We start from the raw sequence: 21,745 nt of genomic DNA on the forward strand, positions 1-21,745 counted from the left end.
AGAACAGAGGAGCATCAGTTTTATACATCAACAAAATGATGCTGAACGGTGCAAAAGCCATTTTTATTAACGAGAAAGAAAAAGTTGCCTTATTGCATAACAAATCTCAACAGTGATCTTACTATACACTGTACAGCCATCAGTGGGTAATTAACATATACATATAACATTTTTTTTTTTTTTTTGAAAAGCAACAACCAAACTCCTCTCTACTCGGCTGCTCCTTCTTCAGGCGGCGATTCATACTGCGACAACTGAGGAATAATACATTTGCAGATTTAATTTACAACATTCAAAATAATGATATGAATACTAAACTAATGATACAAACTGTGAGTATTTTGGAGGACATTTCTCCAGCTTCTCACCCTGTTTCTCAGCTCTTTGTTCTCCTCCATGAGCAGCTCACACTTCTGCTGAAGCTCGGCCACTTCCACGCGAAGGGCCTCGGCACTGGCTGGCTCTGAGTCGGCCGCACCGAGGTGGAGCTTCACAAAACTGTGTGTGTGTGTGTGAAGGTCCATGTAGTCTCTTGAACATTCAGAATAATCTGCAGCTGTGACATAGCTTAATGGGTGAGGTATGGTGCTGACTCTGCCTCGCAACAGCAGGCTAACACACATAAAGGCCTAAACATACCCAAAGGCAGTGTGATACTTGTTTGATCAGCACCTGTGCCTTTGGAGCTGGTTTGGATTCAGAGTTTTGTTCGTGGACAAACTACAGAAGAAGTTTGAGCCGACCTCCACTAGGTCAAGACAGATAATTAGATGGACAGATGATCTTTATTTAAATTTGCCTTTGGGTTCACAAGTTGATTAAAACGCATCATAGAAAATCAAAATACATACAACAGTAAGATTATACATTATCACATCTATTTTAGATATACATATTCTTTTTTATCAATATTTTGCAGATATATTTCATTATACATACATTCTATGCAAAGGTTCAAAGGTGACAGGTCTATAAATATTCTATAGATATATTTTAGTTTTTATTACTCATAGGGTATGCATAGTTTTTTCTTTTTTTCCTATATTGATCCGCCTTATTTATGTTGTTACTTGTTGTGTTTATTTTTCTGAAAGATATATATTTCTCATAGTGCTAAGAAGTATATTTTGTGTCATCTACAATTGTCCCTGTGCAATGTCTGTACAACCTGATGCTGGAACACAGGAATTTACAATTTTGGGATCAATAAAATGCATCTATCTATCCACCTATAATAATAACACAACATGCAGAGTACAGACAACAATAATGGTCATGGTTCCAGTGTGAATGCTGTTTATGAGATTAGCAGAGTTATTGCATTTGGTTTGAAAGACTTTTATAAATGTTCTCAGTTGCTGCAGTAGCTCTATAGCGCCCTCCCAAGGGCAGTTTTATGAATTCTTTAAAACGCGATCAGAATCAGACAAAATTTGTCCTGCTTTTTGTTTTAGCTGCATTTTATATGAACATCCTCGTAATCTCTGCTCTTTCCCAGTAATGTTACTGGCTATGTTTATAATTCTGGATAGTCTATTTTTGCACTTGGACCCTGGGTGCTCCTATATCATGTACACATATTAAAAGTTAAAACACTTTAAGCAAGATTCTGTAAACTGTCTCTAAAATTTCCTTGCTTAGATCATATGAATCCAACTTGTTGATTAGATACAAGCATTGCATTGCCTTTTTTAAAAAAAAAAAAAAAAGAAAAAAAAAAAAAGAAAAGATGTATTCTTTGTTGGCTGTAAAATTGCCATCAAAAAGGTTCCTAGATATTCAAACTCCTCTACTGCTTCACTGATCAGAACAGGTGGAAAATAACGGCAAGTATTGTGGTGACTCATAATAACCAGCTCCTTGAAAGAAATCCCTGCTCACTACGCCACTCTGCTGGCCAATGTACTGTACTTGTAAAACTGTGAGTGTAGTCCTGAGTTACTAACACCAGGATACACCAATACACAGGCTGGGTTTGTGAATGTGTCCTGTGACTGTGAGGTTAACCTGACCAAAGCAAACAGCGCTGCACTAATATACTTGAGTACTCTATTTCCACCCTCAGCAAGCCACAAACACAACAAGTTTACCTTACCTTGGCCCAGGACATTGCCCAAAAATATATATGTATAGACAGAAGAGGAGCCTCTGGACTTTCGTCAGGCACACTCGCACTGAGCCAAAGATGTTAACTTAAAATGCCTTTATTGGTTAGAGTATATCAAAGATAAAATAATACAAACGTCAGGGGAACGCCAACCGGTTAAACTCGCACTGGGTCTTCCTCCGGGTGTGGCTGGAGAGAGCAGTCCTCTTTCCAATAAAGACATCCACCCAATAAAGGCATCTTAACTTTCACCTTAGGCTCAAAAGCCTCCTCTGCTCTTGCTGATCATTTTGACCTCAAGAGCACCATGCATTTACCTGGAGTTTACTACCTAACAACTGTTTGCACCTAGTATTATTTCCTTTTGTTTCTGAGACCCCCCCCCCCCCCCCCAAAAAAAAACAAAACAAAACAAAACAAAACAAAACAAAACAAAACAAAACAAAACAAAAAAACATATATTCTCGTGACTCTATTAATAAACAGTCTTACTTGAGTAGAGTGGGACAAAGTTAGTCCTGGTGTCTGTTACTTGTAAAGAGATATCTCTAAAAAGGATACTCCAAGGCATTATTAGGTTTATCCGTCTCCTCGTAAAGTGCCACCAGGACTGTAAGAAGGAAATAAAATGATGATGATGATGATGATGATGATGATGACAGAGCACAGACTATAGTGGGTGACAAGTCACAAAATGGACTTAAAATGAACTAATAGCAAAAAGCTTTAGTATGTGTATTTCCTGCAATATTTATTAAAGTACCCACCACTGATGAGACTGTCAAGGACCCCAGCTTTTTCCAGGTATCTCCTGAACTGCTCTCTTTTCGACTCGGAGCCCTGAAAACAAAAGAAAAACATCACTAATTTCGCACATAGGGACATTTATTTCCCCTAGGATATTTTGCCGATAGACATGCTAATATTTTGGTTTATCTGTGTGTATCCCAGCCTGAGGAGAGGAAGCAGGTGTCGAGTTTGTGTTGATTGGCTCGCATTTTGGTGTGTAGTTGCCGGAGAAGACGAGCTTTAACACGGAGCAGCGACAAAAACCTCGCCCTAAACGAGACGTTGAGCTTCACTAAAGGATATTCCCGCATACTCACTCTGTAATGCGCCATGAATGCGACGTTTTATGGTTAAATCTGACGATACTGAGTGATTGCCGCTCCCTGTCCGCAGCTGGGCTGGACGCTGTCTCAACCGACTCTCCACTCCGCGGCGCGTGGAGCCGTTGCCATAACAACGCATGACAACAATCCAGGGGCTGAGTGGAAGTGACGTTTAAGAAAGTACTTTTTTTTAATTATTATTATTATTATTATTTTTTTTATTTTAGTTTCCTCATGATTTCTAATGTTTTAAGAAAGCGAGAAAGACAACTTTTGATATGTGAATTTGAATTGTTTCTGCGTGTGAAGGATTTTGTTGTTTTTTTGTTGACGCTGTTGTACTCTGAGCTGGTATTTGAATTAAAAAAAGCTTCGAATTAAAACAAACAAACAAAAAGCTAAAATGGGACGAGAGAAGAGCAGTCAGCCTGTAGGGTGATCTCACATACACATACACACTTACACATAGATAGATAGATAGATAGATAGATAGATAGATAGATAGATAGATAGATAGATAGATAGATGATAAGATAATAAAAATCTAAAACGATAAAAATGTTAATAAAAAGATGATAAGATGATAAAAAATCTAAAATGATTAAAAAGTGATAAGAAAAAGATGATAAGATGACAAAAAAGATTATATGATTATATAAAATCATACAATGACAAAAAGTTGACACGATATAAAGGATGTTAGGATAATAAAAAATATAAGATGATAAAAATGGTAAGAAAAAGATTATACGATGATAAAAAAAGATGATAAGATATAGAAAATATAAGATGATAAAAATGATAAGAAAAGATAATGAGATGATACAAAAAGATATGAAGAGATAATTTGCAAAAACAGATAAAAGCCATTCTTAAAGTGAATACACCTTTTTCACTGATACTGCTTGGAGTACACACACACATACACACACACACACACACACACACACACACACACACACACACACACACACAAAGCATGATTTAGGATAATAAACATTATGCCAGGCAAAATAAACATATAAAAAACAGAAATAAATATAAAGTAAATTTTAATAAAATTCAAAAAAGTTTAAAAAGTCTTAATAAATTGAAATGGAGATATCTTTTTTTGCAAATGAACTCTTCATATAATCATAAAAAATGAGAGAAGATTATTTTAAAAAAATAAGATGATAAAAAACATGATTCAAGATGATAATAAAATATATTCATTCATTCATCTGCTAAACCGCTTATCCTCACTAGGGTCGCGGGGGGGTGCTGGAGCCTATCCCAGCGCTCATAGGGCGAAGGCATAATAAAATATATGATAAAAAAAAATTAAGAAAATGATGATATGATAAAAAAAAAAATAATAATAATAAGATAATAAATGGATGATAAAACAAAAAAAAAAAAGATTATTGTACGATGCTAAAAATATTAAAGAATAACGAGAGGTATGTTCGGTTTATTGAGGGGGCGGGGCTTCCAGGCTAGTGACCAGGGGTAGCCCCGCCCCCTCGGTTCCAGCAGCGTTCTAACATAAGACATATGGAACGGCTGCAATCGCGAGCCCGTCGGATGGGCCGGCTCTCAGATCAGATGTGAACACCCGTCATGTGACCGGCTTTGTTTCCTGTTAGGGAAAAGAAGAAGAAGGAGAAAAAAACAGCTTCTTGCCCCCTGTGATAAGAAGCGATACTGTGTGTGTTTTCCACTTTTCCACTTTCGGTACCGGAGCCGCTGAGCCTCTGTCCTCCCCAGCCTCTGTAAGGTGAGCAGCCGTTAAATTCAAAATATTCTGTATGCTAGGTTTGTGTAGCCGTTAACCTTATGTGAACGACCAGAGCAAGGTTCATTTAATCTCAAGTAACCTGTACTACCCTGTGTGTGTGTTTTTTTTTTTTATATGTATATGTATATGTTTGTTTTTCATGTCATGACAGAAGGGTTTTTCAGTGAACCTACAATTTGCTATACCCCAAATATCTTTTAAGTGTGTACTCAGTGTCCACTCTATACAGTCTAATGCAGTTCAGTGCAACAGCTCTGCCATAAATTCTATCTTTTAATAAAATTTATAATGTTCAGTTTTTGTGAACATTGTGGTGAATGTGTAAATTTAATTCTGTGTTTATTACAGAGGTTGTAGTTTTCAGGGGTCTTGTACTGGACTACATTATATTGAGAGCTGTTTCTACTTTTGTGTCCTCCCTTATATATATATACATGAGGGGGACATAATAGTGGAAACAGCTTTCAATGAAATGTATTCCAGTACAACAGCAGCACTAACTATGGGCTCAGTGCCAAATATAAAATTGAATGAACACCTCTACTACTGAGCCAAAAAGAAAACCTGAGCATTATAGGCAGCAGAAAAGTAAACTTCATGGCAGAACAGCTGGATTAGATTGGATTAGATTTTACAGCTGAATTTAATACAGTGGCCACTGAGTTGATAACACTAATATTTGGTTGCCGCTCTTTATGTGAATGATCTGTCTCAGACCTTTACAGAGCTATGCTTACATCACTTGAAGTAACCTGTCCTGTCTTGTCAGAATCTGAAACACTCTGTTGCTCCTTGAGGTGAAATTGTGTTTTATATGTCTGCTTTTCATGTGGTTACATTGTAATGACAGAGGCGTTATTCCATTGACTTTTGAACACTGACGCTGATAATGTGTTATAGTTTAAGCTACTTTTGATAAAAAGCTATTTCACAGGATAGTCTAGTGTTGGTTGGTATGACCTGAAATTACAGATCTAGTAATCTGTCTATAACAACATTCTGCCTCAAGCACAAGGATAATTTAAAATCATGAAAGAATGCATTACTTTGTTTGTTCATATCCATACTCGCAGTTTAGATTATTTAGACAAGTCATGATGAGGCGAGTGAAAACCTCAGCTTTTCCCTGTGGTCAAAAAATATCTACCGGCCTTCGTAAAAGGGGCTTTTAAAACTACTACTACTACTACTACTACTACTACTGCTAATAATAATAATAATAATAATAATAATAATAATAATACATAAATAAGTATTGAAAACACTTTTCATAGTATGGAAGGACACTGTATAGTTGAGCACCAACAATCCAAGTCACTTTCTGTTAAAAAAAGGGGAAATAAGAATTATTGTACCAATTTTCCACTAACAGAAACTTGCACTGAATAGGTTGCTATGGTAACAGACCATATTACAACACACCCAACAAAGTGCATCCACTGTATGAGAGCCCTGTAACCACACGCTTACCTGGTGAAGTAATGAATATACTTTGTAATTTGTAGAATTCATATTGTTATCCCAAATCTCTGAATGAAAAAAAGTTATTTTTGCAAGTGAGAACATTGGAAATGGTAGTGTGTTTTTTTTCTCCTTGATGTAGAAAAAACAAATCAAAACCAAAACCAAAATTGCAACCCAAAAACTGCAATGACATCACTAGCTCTTCTGCTGTATTTCTGGATGTGTTTCATTTCTTCAGCTTGCACTTTTTAACATAATGTTAAGAGGGCAGAAGTTACCTGCTGGCGTGTTCTGCTATTGGAAAGAGCAGTACACCTCAGGTCCAGCAGTGCTGGCACAATGTGCCATAATGTGAATTATAATGGGTGAATCATTGTAGAAATGAGAAGTGAGGTGTGCTACACCGCCAGGAATCACATGAGAGGGTTCACACACACACACACACACACACACACACACACACATACACACAAACACACTCTACAGACCTGTGTCACATTAACACTGTGGTTACTTTATGTTGCACTAAGTTGTCAGATGAACTGGCATGGGGCATACAACAGAAGGTTTTGATCGCCAGGATATTTAAAAAAGTGACAGGTAGGCTAGTTTAGGTCTGGTATACTGGATGTTATGAACACACTTTTTTTTTCATTTGTGTCTGTTTGTATTTCAACCCTTATACATTTTAATTATAATGTGTGTTTGTTCTCTCCCTTAGTTTTATTTATAATGCTTTTATGTTCTGTTTCCTCAGCACCATTGAATATTAGGACTGGGTGACAGAAACTGTCTGTCTTTTTTTTTTATAATATATATGATTCAACTTGTAAGTATATATATATATAAAATATACACAGATATATGTAATTTTTCAGATTTATCATCAGATATCACACTCCTTTTTGCTGAAATCCACAGTATTATTGGTTAATTCAGTCAGAGCTTTGCACTGGAATCTCCGCATTCTTCTGTGCCGACATCATGCTAGTCAGCACAACACTGGTCTTGATATCTACACACATATACACACACATACACACACGCACGCACACACACACACACACACACACACACACACAGATAGACAGACACACACAGACACACACACACACACACAGACATTCTTTTGTGTACAGAGGTTTCACTGCAGTAAGCAGAATAGCTGTTAGTCATTCTCATTCTCATGCATTTTAAGTCAGCTGGCATCTTCTAACTGAATTTATCAGTGGTGTCAGATTATACCAGATTTAATGGGCAAACCAACACTAAAGATAGCAGATTTGAATACTTCAGCTAAACCTGTTAAATTTGTGAGACACACTAACAGTCATTTAGCTGTGATCCCTGGCCTCGTGCATGCTCATACCAACATTAGTCTTTATAACATGACTGTCCTGCAGCGTTCTGCTCCACAAAGCTAAACAAAGATAAATCAGAGAAATGCAAGTCAGAGAAATGACTCAAGTTTACATCTTGGTCTGACAAAAGCATTGCTGGCACAAACATGGACTACATACCATTCAACAGCATTTATGTGTGCATTTTATTGATATTAAATCTGATATACACACATAGTGCTGTCTGTCTTCATGGTGCAGCACTGGATAAACTAGAAAAAATTGTGGTCATGAAGTGAATATGAAATTTCATTTCATTTTTCCCAGTACACACACAATATCAAATGTGTTTTCGTGCACAAGTGTTATCAAGCTTCAAGACATGGTTGTTGTTGTTATTGGAAATCTCTGTTCAATTCTGCTGAGTCGCTCTGGCATGTCACTTGACTTGTGTTACTTCACCTTGCGTCCTCTGTTTTTTTGTGTATCATACTCTTCTTGTGTGTGTTAATCATTGTTTGTGTTTGTTTTGTGTTCCTCACTGATTGCTGTCCTTGTCTTGTTCAGCAGATTTACCGGACACCATGCCTTGGTGACAGCATTTTTTGCAAGCTAATCCTTCCTCTGTCAGCTGACTGCCATGCCGACACAGAATGGCTGCTCCATCAACACGTCCGCTTTGGACCATAGCGAAGATGCTGAGCCCCTCATTGAAAATGATACAGGTGTGGTATTGGTGTGTGTGTGTGTGTGTGTGTGTGTGTGTTTTTTTTTTTTTTTTTTACATAGCAGGTAAAGATGGATCACTGAAAAATAAAGGACTCTTATGGCTTCATTTGTTTTATTTTTACGTTACAATTAAAAACAGTGATGCACAGGGTTTCAATTTGACATTAAAATGAACAAACAAACCTTTACCATGAGTGCTGACTTTCTGCTGTTATTTTGCCACATTTTAACTTGTTTGTTTTGCCCATCTGTGTCTGGTTGGATATACATGTACTTCCTATACCATGAGAATATAAGCAAAATACTGTCATATACAGAGTTGATTTACCTTCTGTGAATGACACATTAAGGGCAGTGATTGCAGTGATAACTAGAATGCGATCTCACACCACTTCGTCACTTCTGAGAAACATGTGGCAGGTCCTGTCTTTCTGGTTATTCGGTGGATAATTTCTAGCTGTGGCAGGTGCATGCTCATCAGCTCCTTAGTGGCCAGAAATGACATGTTTGCATGTGTGGTCATGATGGTGTCAGGTGGCTCCAGTTAAATTTAGGAGCCGACAAAATCACATGCTGCTGAAATATAGACAGTAAAGGGGTGGGGTAAGTGGGCCAATAAAGAGTTATAATCACAAGTTTGCCCCTTTGCTTTGATTCATCTTTTATTTTTAACTCCAAATTAAAATTTTGTTGTACATGAGGCGATAGCGACTAGAGGCAACTTAAGCTTTTGATCTCAATCTGTTGATTAAAAGTTATTATTAGACTTGGATCATGACACGTCCAGAGGGCTGAAAACCAAGAGTTAAAAACAACAGAAAAACTGGGGGGAAAAATGTGTACAGTAAGAGAAAGAAAAGCAAATCATTAAAGGGAAATCAGATGGAATTGATAAAAGATTTCTACATTAAATATGAGTTGTAATTAGTGATATAATCTATTTAAAAGATTTAATTTCCTCCATGCTTCCCTCCAGACTTCATGTTTATGTTGTGTGTGTATTGTGTGTGATCAGTTCCTCCTCGGTGCTGCTCGGCCCGCTTCAACCTGGCTGTGCTCATGTTCCTTGGCTTTTCTGTTGTCTATGCCCTCCGAGTCAACCTCAGCGTGGCCATGGTTGTCATGGTGAACACCACTGACCCCAGGCCTGCCCCAAACAGCTCCAAACTCCCCGAGTGTCCGGTGCCTTCAGGCAGAGACAACACCAGCCAGAGCTTCTCCCAGCCTGACGGAGTAAGGGCCACAAATACATTTCTATCCCCCAAGTGAAATTTCACTTTTTATATCAGAATCAGAAATACTACAGATACTATCTGATGCAGTTGCTCAAATGATCAAGAGAAAAATACATATAAGCATAAGTGAAATTATGTATATTAGTGAAAGTATGTGAAATATGTAGAAATGTGCATTAATGCTGCAAAATATTACAACAATAAATACAGAAATAAGAAACTGAGCGAGTGCAAAAACTCTACCTATATACACCATATATGTACAGGGATAATGCACTACTGAGTTGTTGCAAAGTCTTATAGGTATTAAAAAGTTAAATAGTTAAATAATTAAATAAACAGTTAATTAAACTATAAACACTTCTGTACGTTACATCGTTTCCAAAACATGCACTTTGGCACAAATTTGTGCCAAATTTCCACACAACATTTTATATTAATCAATATTATCAAAAGAAATGTTATTATTAAAATAGTTCAACAATTCATGTAAAAAAGCATAAAAATCAGACTGAGTTGCATTAAACTAGACCACATTCAGCACAGTATACCCCTCAAACCCTGTCGTGGTCTGTCAAATGATGAAACACAGGGTGATAAGGCTGGGTGTCGTTCAGAAATCTTCGATACCGATACCTTGACTTTGACAAATGTTCCTGAAAGATATTTTTTATTGCAATTTTATAAAATCTGGTAGTGTAATGTAGTGTTTTTCCTGCGTGCTTCTGTGATGTGTAACGTTGTGTTTTGGTGGTGTGTTGGTGGAGAGTAAACTTGGATTAAGCAGAAAATCTAGGAAGAGAGCATCATGTGTGACCATCTTCATCATAAAATTAAACTGTCATGAACATTGATTAACAAGTTTCAAAACCACTGTGATGCTCTTTGGGGGTAAGAAATGCAGGTCGAGTCTAAACTGGCTTTATTTGCTCCGCTCTCTCCCCTAGACCCCCCAGTACCCGTGGGACTCTGAGACGCAGGGCTGGCTGCTAGGCGCCTTCTTCTTCGGCTACCTGTTCACCCAGATCCCGGGGGGCTACCTAGCGGGACACTATGGGGGGAGGCTCTTCCTGGGGTTAGGGGTGCTGGGCACCGCTGTCCTCACCATCTTCACACCCTTGGCCGCCAAGATGGGGTCCCACTGGCTGTTTGGACTGCGGGCGCTGGAGGGCTTCGGGGAGGTAAGACCCGTTGAAATTAACGATAACTTGATCAGCAGAAGATTAATAAAGTATAATTTCGATAATAGATTATTCATTGAGGACCTTTACTTCAAACATTTGCTCATTCCAGCTGCACTAAGGTCACTAAAAAGCTATGACATGCATGCATTTCTTCGCTCATATAATTTTAAAATTAATACTAACTCCCTTATAAGTATTTGTAATTATACTGGACACACTATTAGAGCTGGGCAATTGGGACAAAAAATAAAATCGTAATTTTTTTTTTGTCCAACTTTTCACAATTTACGATTTCAGTCTAGATTTTTCTCGGTTTTCGAGTAACTACAACTACTAACTGATGGGAATCTTAGTGGGCATGTTCAGGTGTCTGGTGCTTCATGCATGTTTTTCTGGGCATGCACATTCTCTGTAGAAGAGTGAATTGTTTTGCTTCTTTAACGGGGGGCTCAGCTGCTTTTTTAATGGGGTAACTTGACTTGCAAATTGACCAATTTAATCAATTTATCACACAGCCCTACACACTAAAAATTAAAGGATCAACCAATTAATAATAATAAAAAATAACAATAATTAACAGTGAAAACATTCATTAATTGCAGTTCAATTGTCTGTCCGTGTCTCTGCCCAGGGTGTGACATACCCAGCCATGATGGCGATGTGGGCTCGCTGGGCTCCTCCCCTGGAGCGCTCCAGTCTGACGACCCTGTCAGGGTCTGGGGGGAACTTCGGGGCCTTCGTGGCACTGCCGCTCACCGGCTACATTGCCCAGAGCCTGGGCTGGCCTGCCGTCTTCTACCTCTGTGGTGAGGGAGGCAAACACACCACCAAAAACAGGCACTTATCATAACACACACTCATCAGGAGGAAATATGTTGGGCTGTCAGAGTGGAAAGAGGCAGACATTATAGTAAACTCAGCACAAGCTGAGTTTATTATAATGTTTACTATAAAAATTACTATAATAACTATAATGTCTGCCAAAAACAACATGGCCTGCCTGCCGTTTTTGTTTCAATTGTTGTGCTACTAGCGGTAATAGACCTCTATTTGTTCCTGATTTGCAATTTGTAAATGAGAATAGAATATAGTTGATTCATTTAGTTTGTTCTGTTTTGAGAAAAAACTGCAGTGGAGAAGTTATATTTTGCAGTGTAATTAAAGAAATAATTTATAATAATCTTAATTTTATTGGTATTGCACTGAACAATGTTACTTGTAACAATAGCAGCGTAGCAACAATAGCAAAATGGAGCGTTAACTCCATTCACATTGTGCTCACTGGGGAAAAAAGGCATGAACAATAAAATTGAGCTCATTGTTGTTGTTCTTCTAGGATTTACAGTTATTAGTGTTGATTTGTTAAAACAGCCTTCCTTGACTGTAAACCCTGTGGATGAGCACAACGTCTTTTAATTATTCACTCTCCTGTGCAATAAAAGGCTGTTGTGTAACACCATGAATCTGTCTGTTTCTCCCTCTCTCTGTCTATCAGGAGGTGCTGGTTGCCTCTGGGCAGTGTTTTGGTTTATTTTTGTGTCGGATGACCCTCGAACCCATCGTCGAATCAGTGAACAGGAAAGAGATTACATCATCAACTCCATCGGGCCTCAGGTAACCACAGGACATTTACAGAAGTTTGTGGTGCTCATCTTGCATTTTATAGCCTTGTTCTACATTTAACAGAGCTTGGCTGGTTGATTAAAACAAAATCATATTTAAAGTTGCACTTGTTAACTTCACGTTGACAGTTCCAAAGAGCAGCGAGAGGTTTTGTTTGAATTTCAAAACGCAGAAATCAAGTGAGGTGTCGTCAGTAAACTGCACACAGCACACTCATGGATACACATGTAAGAAAAATAAAATGTTGGATGCACATGCATTAGGTCAGTAGCTGCTCATATGGGTTGTTCAAGGCAGGTGACAGTTTTGTGAAATATTAATGCCACTTCTTGCCAAAATAAACCAAGGTAATGTAAACCCCCAGGGTACAGCTCATGGCTGGTCCGTGCCCGTGCTGCCCATGGTGCTGTCTGTGCCGCTGTGGGCCATCATCCTGTCCCAGATGTGCGCCAACTGGTCCTACTACACCCTGCTCACCTCGCTGCCCACCTACATGGACAACGTGCTACACTTTGAACTCAAATCGGTGAGAGCTAAGCTCATTTTTTAATTTCCCACACATGGGAAAATGTGGCAAGTCTTTACTTTGCAGTGGAAAAGGTGGCATAACGAGGCGTTCAAGTGTTGATTGTAGTATTTAGATGTATTCCCTTAAAGGAATACAACACATTTTCAAGGGATTGGCTCACTGGTCAGTTTGTTCATGAAATTATCACAACATAGTCATCAAAATCATGATACCAGTAGATAATTTACTTCACTGCTCCATGCTCCCCAGACTACAACACTTAAAGGAACAGTTCATCCAAAGACAAAAAGTGTGTCATCAAAAAAATATATTTTTATCAACGAAAATAAGTTTTCAAAACTAGCTAAAATTAAAATTATAAACAAAATGTCTTTAGTTTTTGGTCTTTGTCTGTTTATTTCATACATAATCCTAGTATTTTGGGTGAATATTCGCTGTATTATACATTTGCTGGCCAGTTTTATGCCAGCAAATGTATAATATCCCTCTATCTGTGCAGTCCCATAAGCAAGAGCTCTCTGAATCTCGCCACTGACAAAGATCCTATATTACAAAAAAACTAAACTAAACTAAAAAAAAAAACAAACTAAAACTAGCACTGAACCTAACAATAACTGAAGTAAAGCTAAGCATTTTCAAAAAATGAAAACTAAACTAAACTAGCAAACACACTTCAAATGGTAATTAAAACTAAAGTGAGATGGAAAATAAAAAGTCAAAATGAAATAAAAAATAAAAATTAATGAAAATTCAAAACTCTAATACCCATGCTGCCCATGCCAGCTGAAACGCCGTCGAAACGTCTTTGTCTGTACAAAATGCAGCCGAACAACTGAAGTCAGTGCAGCCAAATACTCACTTCCCCAGAGGAAAAGATGCATATTTACTGTGTTACTTGGCAGAAATCTCGACTGGAGATGACTTATCTCAAAACAACAGTCGTTCCTTTTCAATTCTGAAGTCCTCAGACTTTTTCCTCTTTGTTATTGTGAGGGTTTGCAGGTAGTCAGTTAGCAGTGAGTGTGTGAGTCTGGCCTGTGTGTCGTGCAGCAGGAGAGTCTGTCAGGGCGTCTTGGAGAGTTGTTCATTTAAAGCAGCTCTAAGGCTACATGGTAGTTCATTTTCAACAATACAGTAATATATCATATCATTAATAATTATAGTAAGTAATGTTTAATGTCTGTCTCACACTCTCTCCCTTTCTTTCCCTTTCTTTCTCTCCCTCTCTTTCTTTTGCTGTCTCATTCTTTCCTTCTTTCTTTCTCTCTCTCCCTCTCTCTTTCTTTCTCTCCCTCTTTCTTTCATTCTCTGTCTCTCGTTCTTTCACTGTCTCTGTCTCTCGCTCTTTCTTTTCCTTTCTGTTTCTCTCTCTCTCTCCCCCGTCTCCCTCTCTCTCGCTCTATTTCTGTTTCTGTCTTTCTCTCTCTCTCTTTCCCCTCTCTCCCTCTCTTTCTCTCTGTTTCTGTCTCTATCTCCCTCTCTCTCTCTGCCTCTCTCTCTCTCTCTCTCTCTCTCTCTCTCTCTCCCTCTCTCTCTCTCTTCCCCTCTCTCCTTTTCTCTCTCTTTGCAGAATGCCTTCCTGTCCGCTCTCCCCTACCTGGGTGGCTGGCTCTTCTCGGTACTGTCAGGCGTTGTAGCCGACAGCCTCATCGCAAGGAGGGTGCTTGGCGTCACCGCCGTACGCAAGATCTTCACACTCACAGGCAAGAGAACATGATGTCCTCTCTGCAGTCGTCGTCATGCGAGTTCTCTCTCCTGTAAACGGATCACTTCTGTCTAAAAACTGAACACAAGCCTGTATCTCTCTCACAAGGTTTTGAGGAAGTAAGAGCCACTCTCAGGATGGCCTTAATGTTGATCAGTGTCCATCGTGTGAACAAGCAGGCTATGGAGAAAATGTGTAGCCAACAAGTTAATTCTCTGGTTTTTATCTCTTTAAAAGTGGAAGCACTTTTACAACTGAAGTAAGATAAGGCTCATTCAAAATGTGATCAGAGTAAAAGTTACTTTTTAGAGAGACATTTTTGTTGCATGTAATCTTTTTATTTGTTTACTTGCCAACTTAATTGGCGGTTTGTCAGGAATAATGTAAGTAGATATTTTTACAGGTTAAAAACATATAAGAAAAAAAAAATTGTATAAAACACTTTTTAAAATGTTGTTGTTTTCAAAAGTATACTTTACAATTCCATGTAATTCTAAAAGGGCAGGTGGGCAGAATTCAAATTAGATTTGTCAGAAATAACAAAAATCATGTTCCCAAAGTTAGGTTGTTCTCCTCTTGGCTGTCTGACCGCTCACTGTAAATAGCTTCCTAGTTTGCTGGTTTACGATGACCCATTTTCTGATGCTTTTGAAAAAACTACAAGAATTGTAGTCTGTAATTAATATGATTTAATGTGGTGAAGTCCAATAATTTGGCAAAAATACAAAGTAAAAAAGTAAAATCACTGAAAAGAAAATGCTCCAAAAAGTACAAGTAAACAAAAAAGCCACTGAGTTGCAGTACTGTTAGTAATTGTAATTAGTTACTCCCATCTCTGATGAGAAGGATAATTAATACTGATTATTACACAGCTGCTTACTAAGGACCGACTATTTCACTCAAAATATTGATTTAAAATGATTTCATTGCAAGCTAAAGTGGTAACAAGCGTATGCCACACAACAAGTAGAATGTCTGTCGCATCCTGTAATTGATAAATATTGGATGCTTTCGTTGGCCAATCAGAACTCAGTGTTCAACAAAGCCAGTAGCAAATAATTAACAGAAAGAGGACACTGTGTTAAGAATCCAGACACATGCAGTCTGGTGTTTCAGATGAACTCTGTAACCATGAAACCACAACATGACTGGCAGGAGGACACATGAGGTTTCATATCTCAGATCAAATTCTACCAGGAAACCAGCCTGAAGTTTTACTGCAAAATGGAGCAGCGATGCCCTCATGTGGTCTGTTTGTGTATTGCAGTGAGTCTTCTACTGTCATTTTGTTTGTGTCAGTGCTTTGTTTAAGCATTGCAGTTAAAGTAATAACACACTCCCTAGAAGATGCACTGACATACTCATTAGAGGCGCTGGAAGCACAGCAACAACTTTGACTCACTTATTTGGCAGGCATAGTGTAACCATCTAAAATCAATGTAAATATCAATTCAAATCAAATCAGCTTTATTTATATAGCACTTGTCACACAACTCAGGTGATCCAAAGCACTTTAGGGTGTACACAGAGGAAAACAAAAACAAACAAAGGAAACAAACTCAAGAGAAAAGAAAAATCAGTGATGATAATGAGCATGATAATGATAACAACACTAATAATAAAATGATAATATAGGCACATGGTCAGAGGCCATAAATGACAACACAGACCCACAGAGACTTGAGGAGAAAATTCCTGTGCTGAATGAGTTAGGCACATGTACAGGCTAATGAGTAGAAGTGTGTTTTAAAATTACTCTCCAAATCTCAGTTGTGGAGAATCGGATGCTGGGAAAGTCCTGGATGCTTCGTTTAGTCTGTAAGCTAATTTTCATCAGTGGTCCCTTGGCAGGTTGACATTACAATATAAGACGCAGATTAGAGAGATTCATGCAAAGCTATGAAAATGTTAAAGCATACAGTAAGACAGCTATAAATAATGTTAAAATATAAAACACAGGTATGTAATATCACAATATGGAAAAAAAGACTTGACATCAAAAGACTTGATGACTCTACAATTCGGTGAAAAAAAATTTCCGTGTATATCGGCACCAACCAAAAGATAAAAAATATTGGCATATCAGATATCAGCAAAAAATCCATGCATCCCTGGAATTTTTAGGTATTTACTCCTTTTGTTAACGTGCTGTCCTCTGCTGTCTCTCTCCCTCTTTCTCTTTCTGTCTCTTTCTCTCTCTCTCTCTCTCCCTCTCTCTTTCTCCCTATCTCTCTCTCTCACACCCCCCCCCCTTCCTCTCTCTGCAGGGCTGCTGCTGCCTGCTGGCTTCCTGGTGGCTGTGAGCTACACCGGCTGCAGCGGCATGCTGGCTGTCACTTTACTCACCATCTCCTCGACTGTAGGAGGAACCAGCGCCGCTGGCGTATTTATCAACCAGATAGACATCGCTCCTCGGTGCGTGACTCCGTCTATGTCTCTGTCTTTGGATTTGATAAGGATATGTTGTCTTTTGCCGTTCCCTGAGATGCAGAAAAATGAGAGCTAATGTTGTCTCTCTGTTGTCAGGTGGTAAGACTTTCCCTCTCCTCCCCATCCCTGTGCACTGAAACCCAGAACACCAGACAAATTATTTCCGGTGTGTTTGTCTCCTCTCCAGGTATGCAGGAGTCCTTCTGGGGATCACCAACACTTTTGGGACCATTCCAGGTATCCTGGCACCAATTGTTACCGGCTACCTTACCGAAGATGTAAGTCCCTCAAAACAAATGTCATTTAACTTTTCTCACCTCAAATGGATTAAAACACATCCATCAACACAATGTACAGGCAGTCTAATTGAGACATGACAGGTTAAATATTATGGACTTTTAAAGCCTGAAACCTTTAGTTTTGACAACTGATACGCCAAAACGTTTCAGAAAATGACTCCCTGAGACCTTTTGAACAGACTCGTTCTAAACATCAAATTATCTGATTCAACAAGCTCTTATAAAAACATTTGTATGTATACATTTAAATGGATATTTGTCTGTTTTAGTGCAATGAGTGCAACATAAACATACAATAAAAATAATCAGTACACATTCAAACCCGAGAATCGAAAAAATGAGACAAAAATATTTGATAAAGACATGCATGAATACATACTCAAATCAAAATCTAGATAATATAGTTCCGCAGATTCAAAGACATAAGAATTCAGAGCATTTGATTGACCTGTCGGAAACGAAATGACCTGTTATGATGGATAGAGCAGCTAAGACAGAGTTCTCTGTCTTAGCTGCCATGCATCCCCTATAAATCTCACCAAAACAAAAATCTCCAGATTAAAAAGTCTTTTGCCGTTGCCAACAAATCAGGCTTTTCTGCTGGATCTTTTATTTTCAAACAAATAATTCCTCAGGTCACTGCACAAAGGGCAAAAAGGGCAATGACATTCATCCTTGACAACACAGAGATCACAAAAAAAAGCACGTAAACGTTGCTCTGCTGGAAGACTTTGATATCCGCCTGCCAGTGGTAAAGTACCATTCCTTAACTGGGCACACAGGGACCTCCTCTTCCCCTGTAAATTTAACTTTATATCTGGTTCTGTAACGTGATCGTGTTTGATTTGAATGTAGTTTCTAAGCTTTGGTTTCTTTCAGATGTCCTCTTTCCTTCAAATAAAATTGCAGTGGACAGCTGTGTGCCCGGTCCCAGTTAAAAGTCTTTTTGGTCTGTCATTCCTCTGGATACTGAATCGGGCAGGTCCACAGCCTCACCATTTCATGTTCACTCAGCGCCCCTAGAAAGCTCCTCATGGCTCACCTGTGGGGGGCGTCCTCAAAACTCCACACTCCTGCAGCCTAAATTGAAAACGGGTCCACCATTGAATCATAAAGTTTAGTGAAGGTTGAACAACTGAGCTCGGGACATAATATCATTTCACTTTATTTATTACAGAGCCCAGTGTTCTTCCTGCTGACTCTGCCACTATTTTAATTTCCTGTGGAAAGCACATAAATTTCATTAAAAACCAAACCAAGATATGTTTAATAACTAGAACACTGGAGAGGAATTGATCCGAACTTAAATGTAGCAGTGCAAGAAATCAGTGCGCGACCAACACGGGATGCATTATTATGCCTGTTATATTTATTTATTTTTAATCTTATTTTGCATTGCATTGCATTGCATTTTACTGTGAAGTTCTTATAACATATGGTTTAGAGAGGGGGAAAATACTACTTTTTTTAGACTCAGACCACAGACATCACCTGCAAAACAGTTTCATCACTGTTTCCTTTTTTATGTCCTTTTACCTGTGGGAGATTAACGTAAAAACAAGATATAACCCAATGTGATTAATATTTACAGTCTAGTTAAAGTTAATGTTCTTCATTTGTAACTTCACGTAGGTACATATATATTATATATACATTTTTCTGTTGTCTTGTTGTTTTTCTGTGTCAGCACTCCCTGGCAGGCTGGAGGAAAGTGTTCTGGGTGGCTGCTGGAATCTGCGCCTGCGGTGCTCTCATCTTCACGATATTCGGCAGCGGAAAGCTCCAGAAGTGGGCCATGACTGAGGAGGAGAGAGAGGAGGCGGAGGGGAAGGAAGACAGATCCGTCATCTCCGCATAAAGGACTGATGTGCAGCCCAGAACGCCTGCCCAACACTGAAGTTGCACAAAGGAAAAAAATAGAGCATGTGGCGGGTGTTCCTTCATTAGAAAAGACAAATACACAGGCAGCTGTGTTTTGCCCACAGTTTTACTGGACAAAGAAAAAAGAGATTGGGGCTGTATATACAGGCTGATATCATCAAACTCCACATTCTAACGTCATGATCATAAAATGAGTGACACACACAAAAGGAAGATGTGCTTTTCATCACAAGGAGACAGAGAGAGAGAGTGATATTAAAAGAAGAAAAAAGGGGGGTGCCCTGGTGGTTCACCAGATAAGAGCGTGTACCACTTATTAAGGCCAAGTCTTGATCATAGTGTCCTGGGTTCAAATCCGACCTCAGGCCCCTTGCTGCATTTCATCCCCCTTATCTCCCCTGCCTTCCCCATCTCTCTCTCTCTCTCTCTTTCTTTCTACTGTGACTGTCAAGTAAAGCAGAAATGACAAAAAAAAAATTAAAAAAGGAGGAAAAAAGTCATAATGTTTTACCAGGACAGCCTGCAGACGACCGCGGCTTTCAAAAAATTCCTGTGTCTGCAGTGTTCACAGTGTTGTTGCACTCAGTACCTCCTCCTGCTTTTGCTATAGGAAACTGTGCACCTATAGGAGCAGACACAGGATTCGTGAAGGTTATATTATTTGCTTTTAAAACGATTTGTTAAAATCACGTTTTGAATAGGGATATTTTAAAAAGAGGGTTGGGGAGGTGTTCAGCTGTTACTTTCCACTGTATTCATGCTGTGTTTAACATGAGCCACTGTGCACAGCGCCTCAGGTTAGAGCAAATCACCACAATCTCTGTGACTTCTTTATCATATTTTTCTTGGGAATTAGATGGGACCCAGTGTTTTTACAGAGAGGAAAAGTATTTTACAGGAAAGGTTGCCAACTTGCCTATAGGTACATTGTTTACACGTTTCAGACCACTAATACAGACTGTCTGTCCGTGAGGACCAACACAAGCACCTTCATGTGCTGAAGAGCACCAAAAGCTTTTTATATCGTCATGGGGGCAGTTCTTACCTTAATGTAAGATTTTTTTCTGGGTGCTATCATGCAAAGTGCCTTCCAGTGCAATGATTTTTAACATTTTTTAAGTACGTTAGTGCAGTTACCGAACTACACTTTACCTCGATCAGTTTGATCGTCTTTTGGACTCACAAAACAACAACAACAACAACACTGTCTTTATTGAACATAGGAGGTTGATCTTTATCCAAGTGCAATTTGCTTATAAACTACAATGTAAAACAGATGCAATATTTTTTTTTTATGTTCCATGTACTTTGAAAAGGTATGATGTTGTATGAAGAGGTTTGTGTTTTTAATTTGTATTTTTATGTGAAATAATCATTGTATTTCTATGTGCTGGGAAACTAAAACCAATTAAATCTACATGGACTCATGAGTCATACTTGTGACAGCTTTGGGTGTGTATGTAGAGTATCGTTTTCTATTCAAATGCTGTAAGGCGGCATTGCAGCCATTCTGAGGCAGCATCTGGTGCTGTCGCTCCTGTCCCAAAAGTCGGTCTGAGTCACTGATAAATATATATATACCTATTCTCCAAAATTTATTTATGGCCGTTAATCACTGGAATATCATTTTATTTCTGCCTAAAATCCTGACTTAACATTTATTCACGCCATCAGAGGATGGCGTCTTCTCTGGAGAGCCGCTAGATGGCGCTCGGTAGGTGCAGGAAAACACAGGCAGGTCTGCGGGTCTGATATTTCTCAAGGGCGAAATAAACAAACTAAAAACAACCCAGAACAGAAACTAGACTCCAGGCTACACTGATACACCGCACGGGCTTCAAAAACTAGAAATTACAATCCTTTGGTTTAGAGAATAGTGAAGTTGCGGATTATAAAATCTCAGAATACACTCTTGATGGTGATTATAAGGCACAACATGTCAGCAAAAATCAATTTCAGCCATCACTTTTTGACAAAGGCGGTGGTTTATGCTTGCACTCACATCTTCAAATGATTTAATTTGACATTTCTTACGATATATACGAATATTTTATCTGATAAAGATTAATCATGTCGGTGTGAGCAGGTGGGTCAAGCCCACTCTTACATAAACCTACAGCCTGTAATGGGACCTATATGGAGATACTACACTATACTATACTGCAAGGGTAAACTCTATTCCCTATATTTATCCTTATTTAGATTGCACTGCTTCCCTATGCAGCCTATATATTAATTTCATTAACCATTTCCTTATTTCACTTATCCCTGTGTATAATACTTTATCCTATTAGTGAATGCATTTCCTAACCCTGTGAGGCGTGTAT

At 38.6% G+C, this 21,745-nt stretch overlaps 2 protein-coding genes across 3 annotated transcripts; one reads left to right on the forward strand and one right to left on the reverse strand.

Moving 5' to 3' along the window:
- Positions 1-47: 47 nt before the first annotated feature.
- On the reverse strand, positions 48-3,353 carry mycbp (MYC binding protein). The gene is made up of 5 exons (XM_030064375.1): positions 3,214-3,353; positions 2,875-2,947; positions 2,669-2,717; positions 369-498; positions 48-254 (listed from the first exon to the last, which is right to left on the reverse strand). Exons 1-5 carry the CDS (start codon positions 3,226-3,228, stop codon positions 210-212), a joined length of 312 nt encoding a protein of 103 aa, XP_029920235.1. The 5' UTR covers positions 3,229-3,353; the 3' UTR covers positions 48-209.
- Positions 3,354-4,835: 1,482 nt separating this feature from the next.
- Positions 4,836-20,826, forward strand: LOC115368376 (sialin). 2 transcript variants are annotated; one of them, XM_030064458.1, is made up of 11 exons: positions 4,836-4,978; positions 8,371-8,528; positions 9,548-9,765; positions 10,715-10,948; positions 11,583-11,757; positions 12,447-12,565; positions 12,939-13,100; positions 14,674-14,806; positions 17,076-17,223; positions 17,426-17,516; positions 19,225-20,826. In XM_030064458.1, the coding sequence occupies exons 2-11, from the start codon at positions 8,444-8,446 to the stop codon at positions 19,393-19,395; spliced, it is 1,536 nt and encodes a 511-aa protein (XP_029920318.1). In that variant the 5' UTR covers positions 4,836-4,978; positions 8,371-8,443; the 3' UTR covers positions 19,396-20,826. The 2 variants fall into 2 exon arrangements, with proteins under 2 accessions (XP_029920318.1, XP_029920317.1); XM_030064457.1 differs by having other exon boundaries at positions 8,374-8,528.
- The last annotated feature ends 919 nt before the right edge of the window (positions 20,827-21,745 follow it).

This window comes from Myripristis murdjan, chromosome 11, assembly GCF_902150065.1.
Source record: "Myripristis murdjan chromosome 11, fMyrMur1.1, whole genome shotgun sequence".
NCBI lineage: Eukaryota > Metazoa > Chordata > Actinopteri > Holocentriformes > Holocentridae > Myripristis > Myripristis murdjan.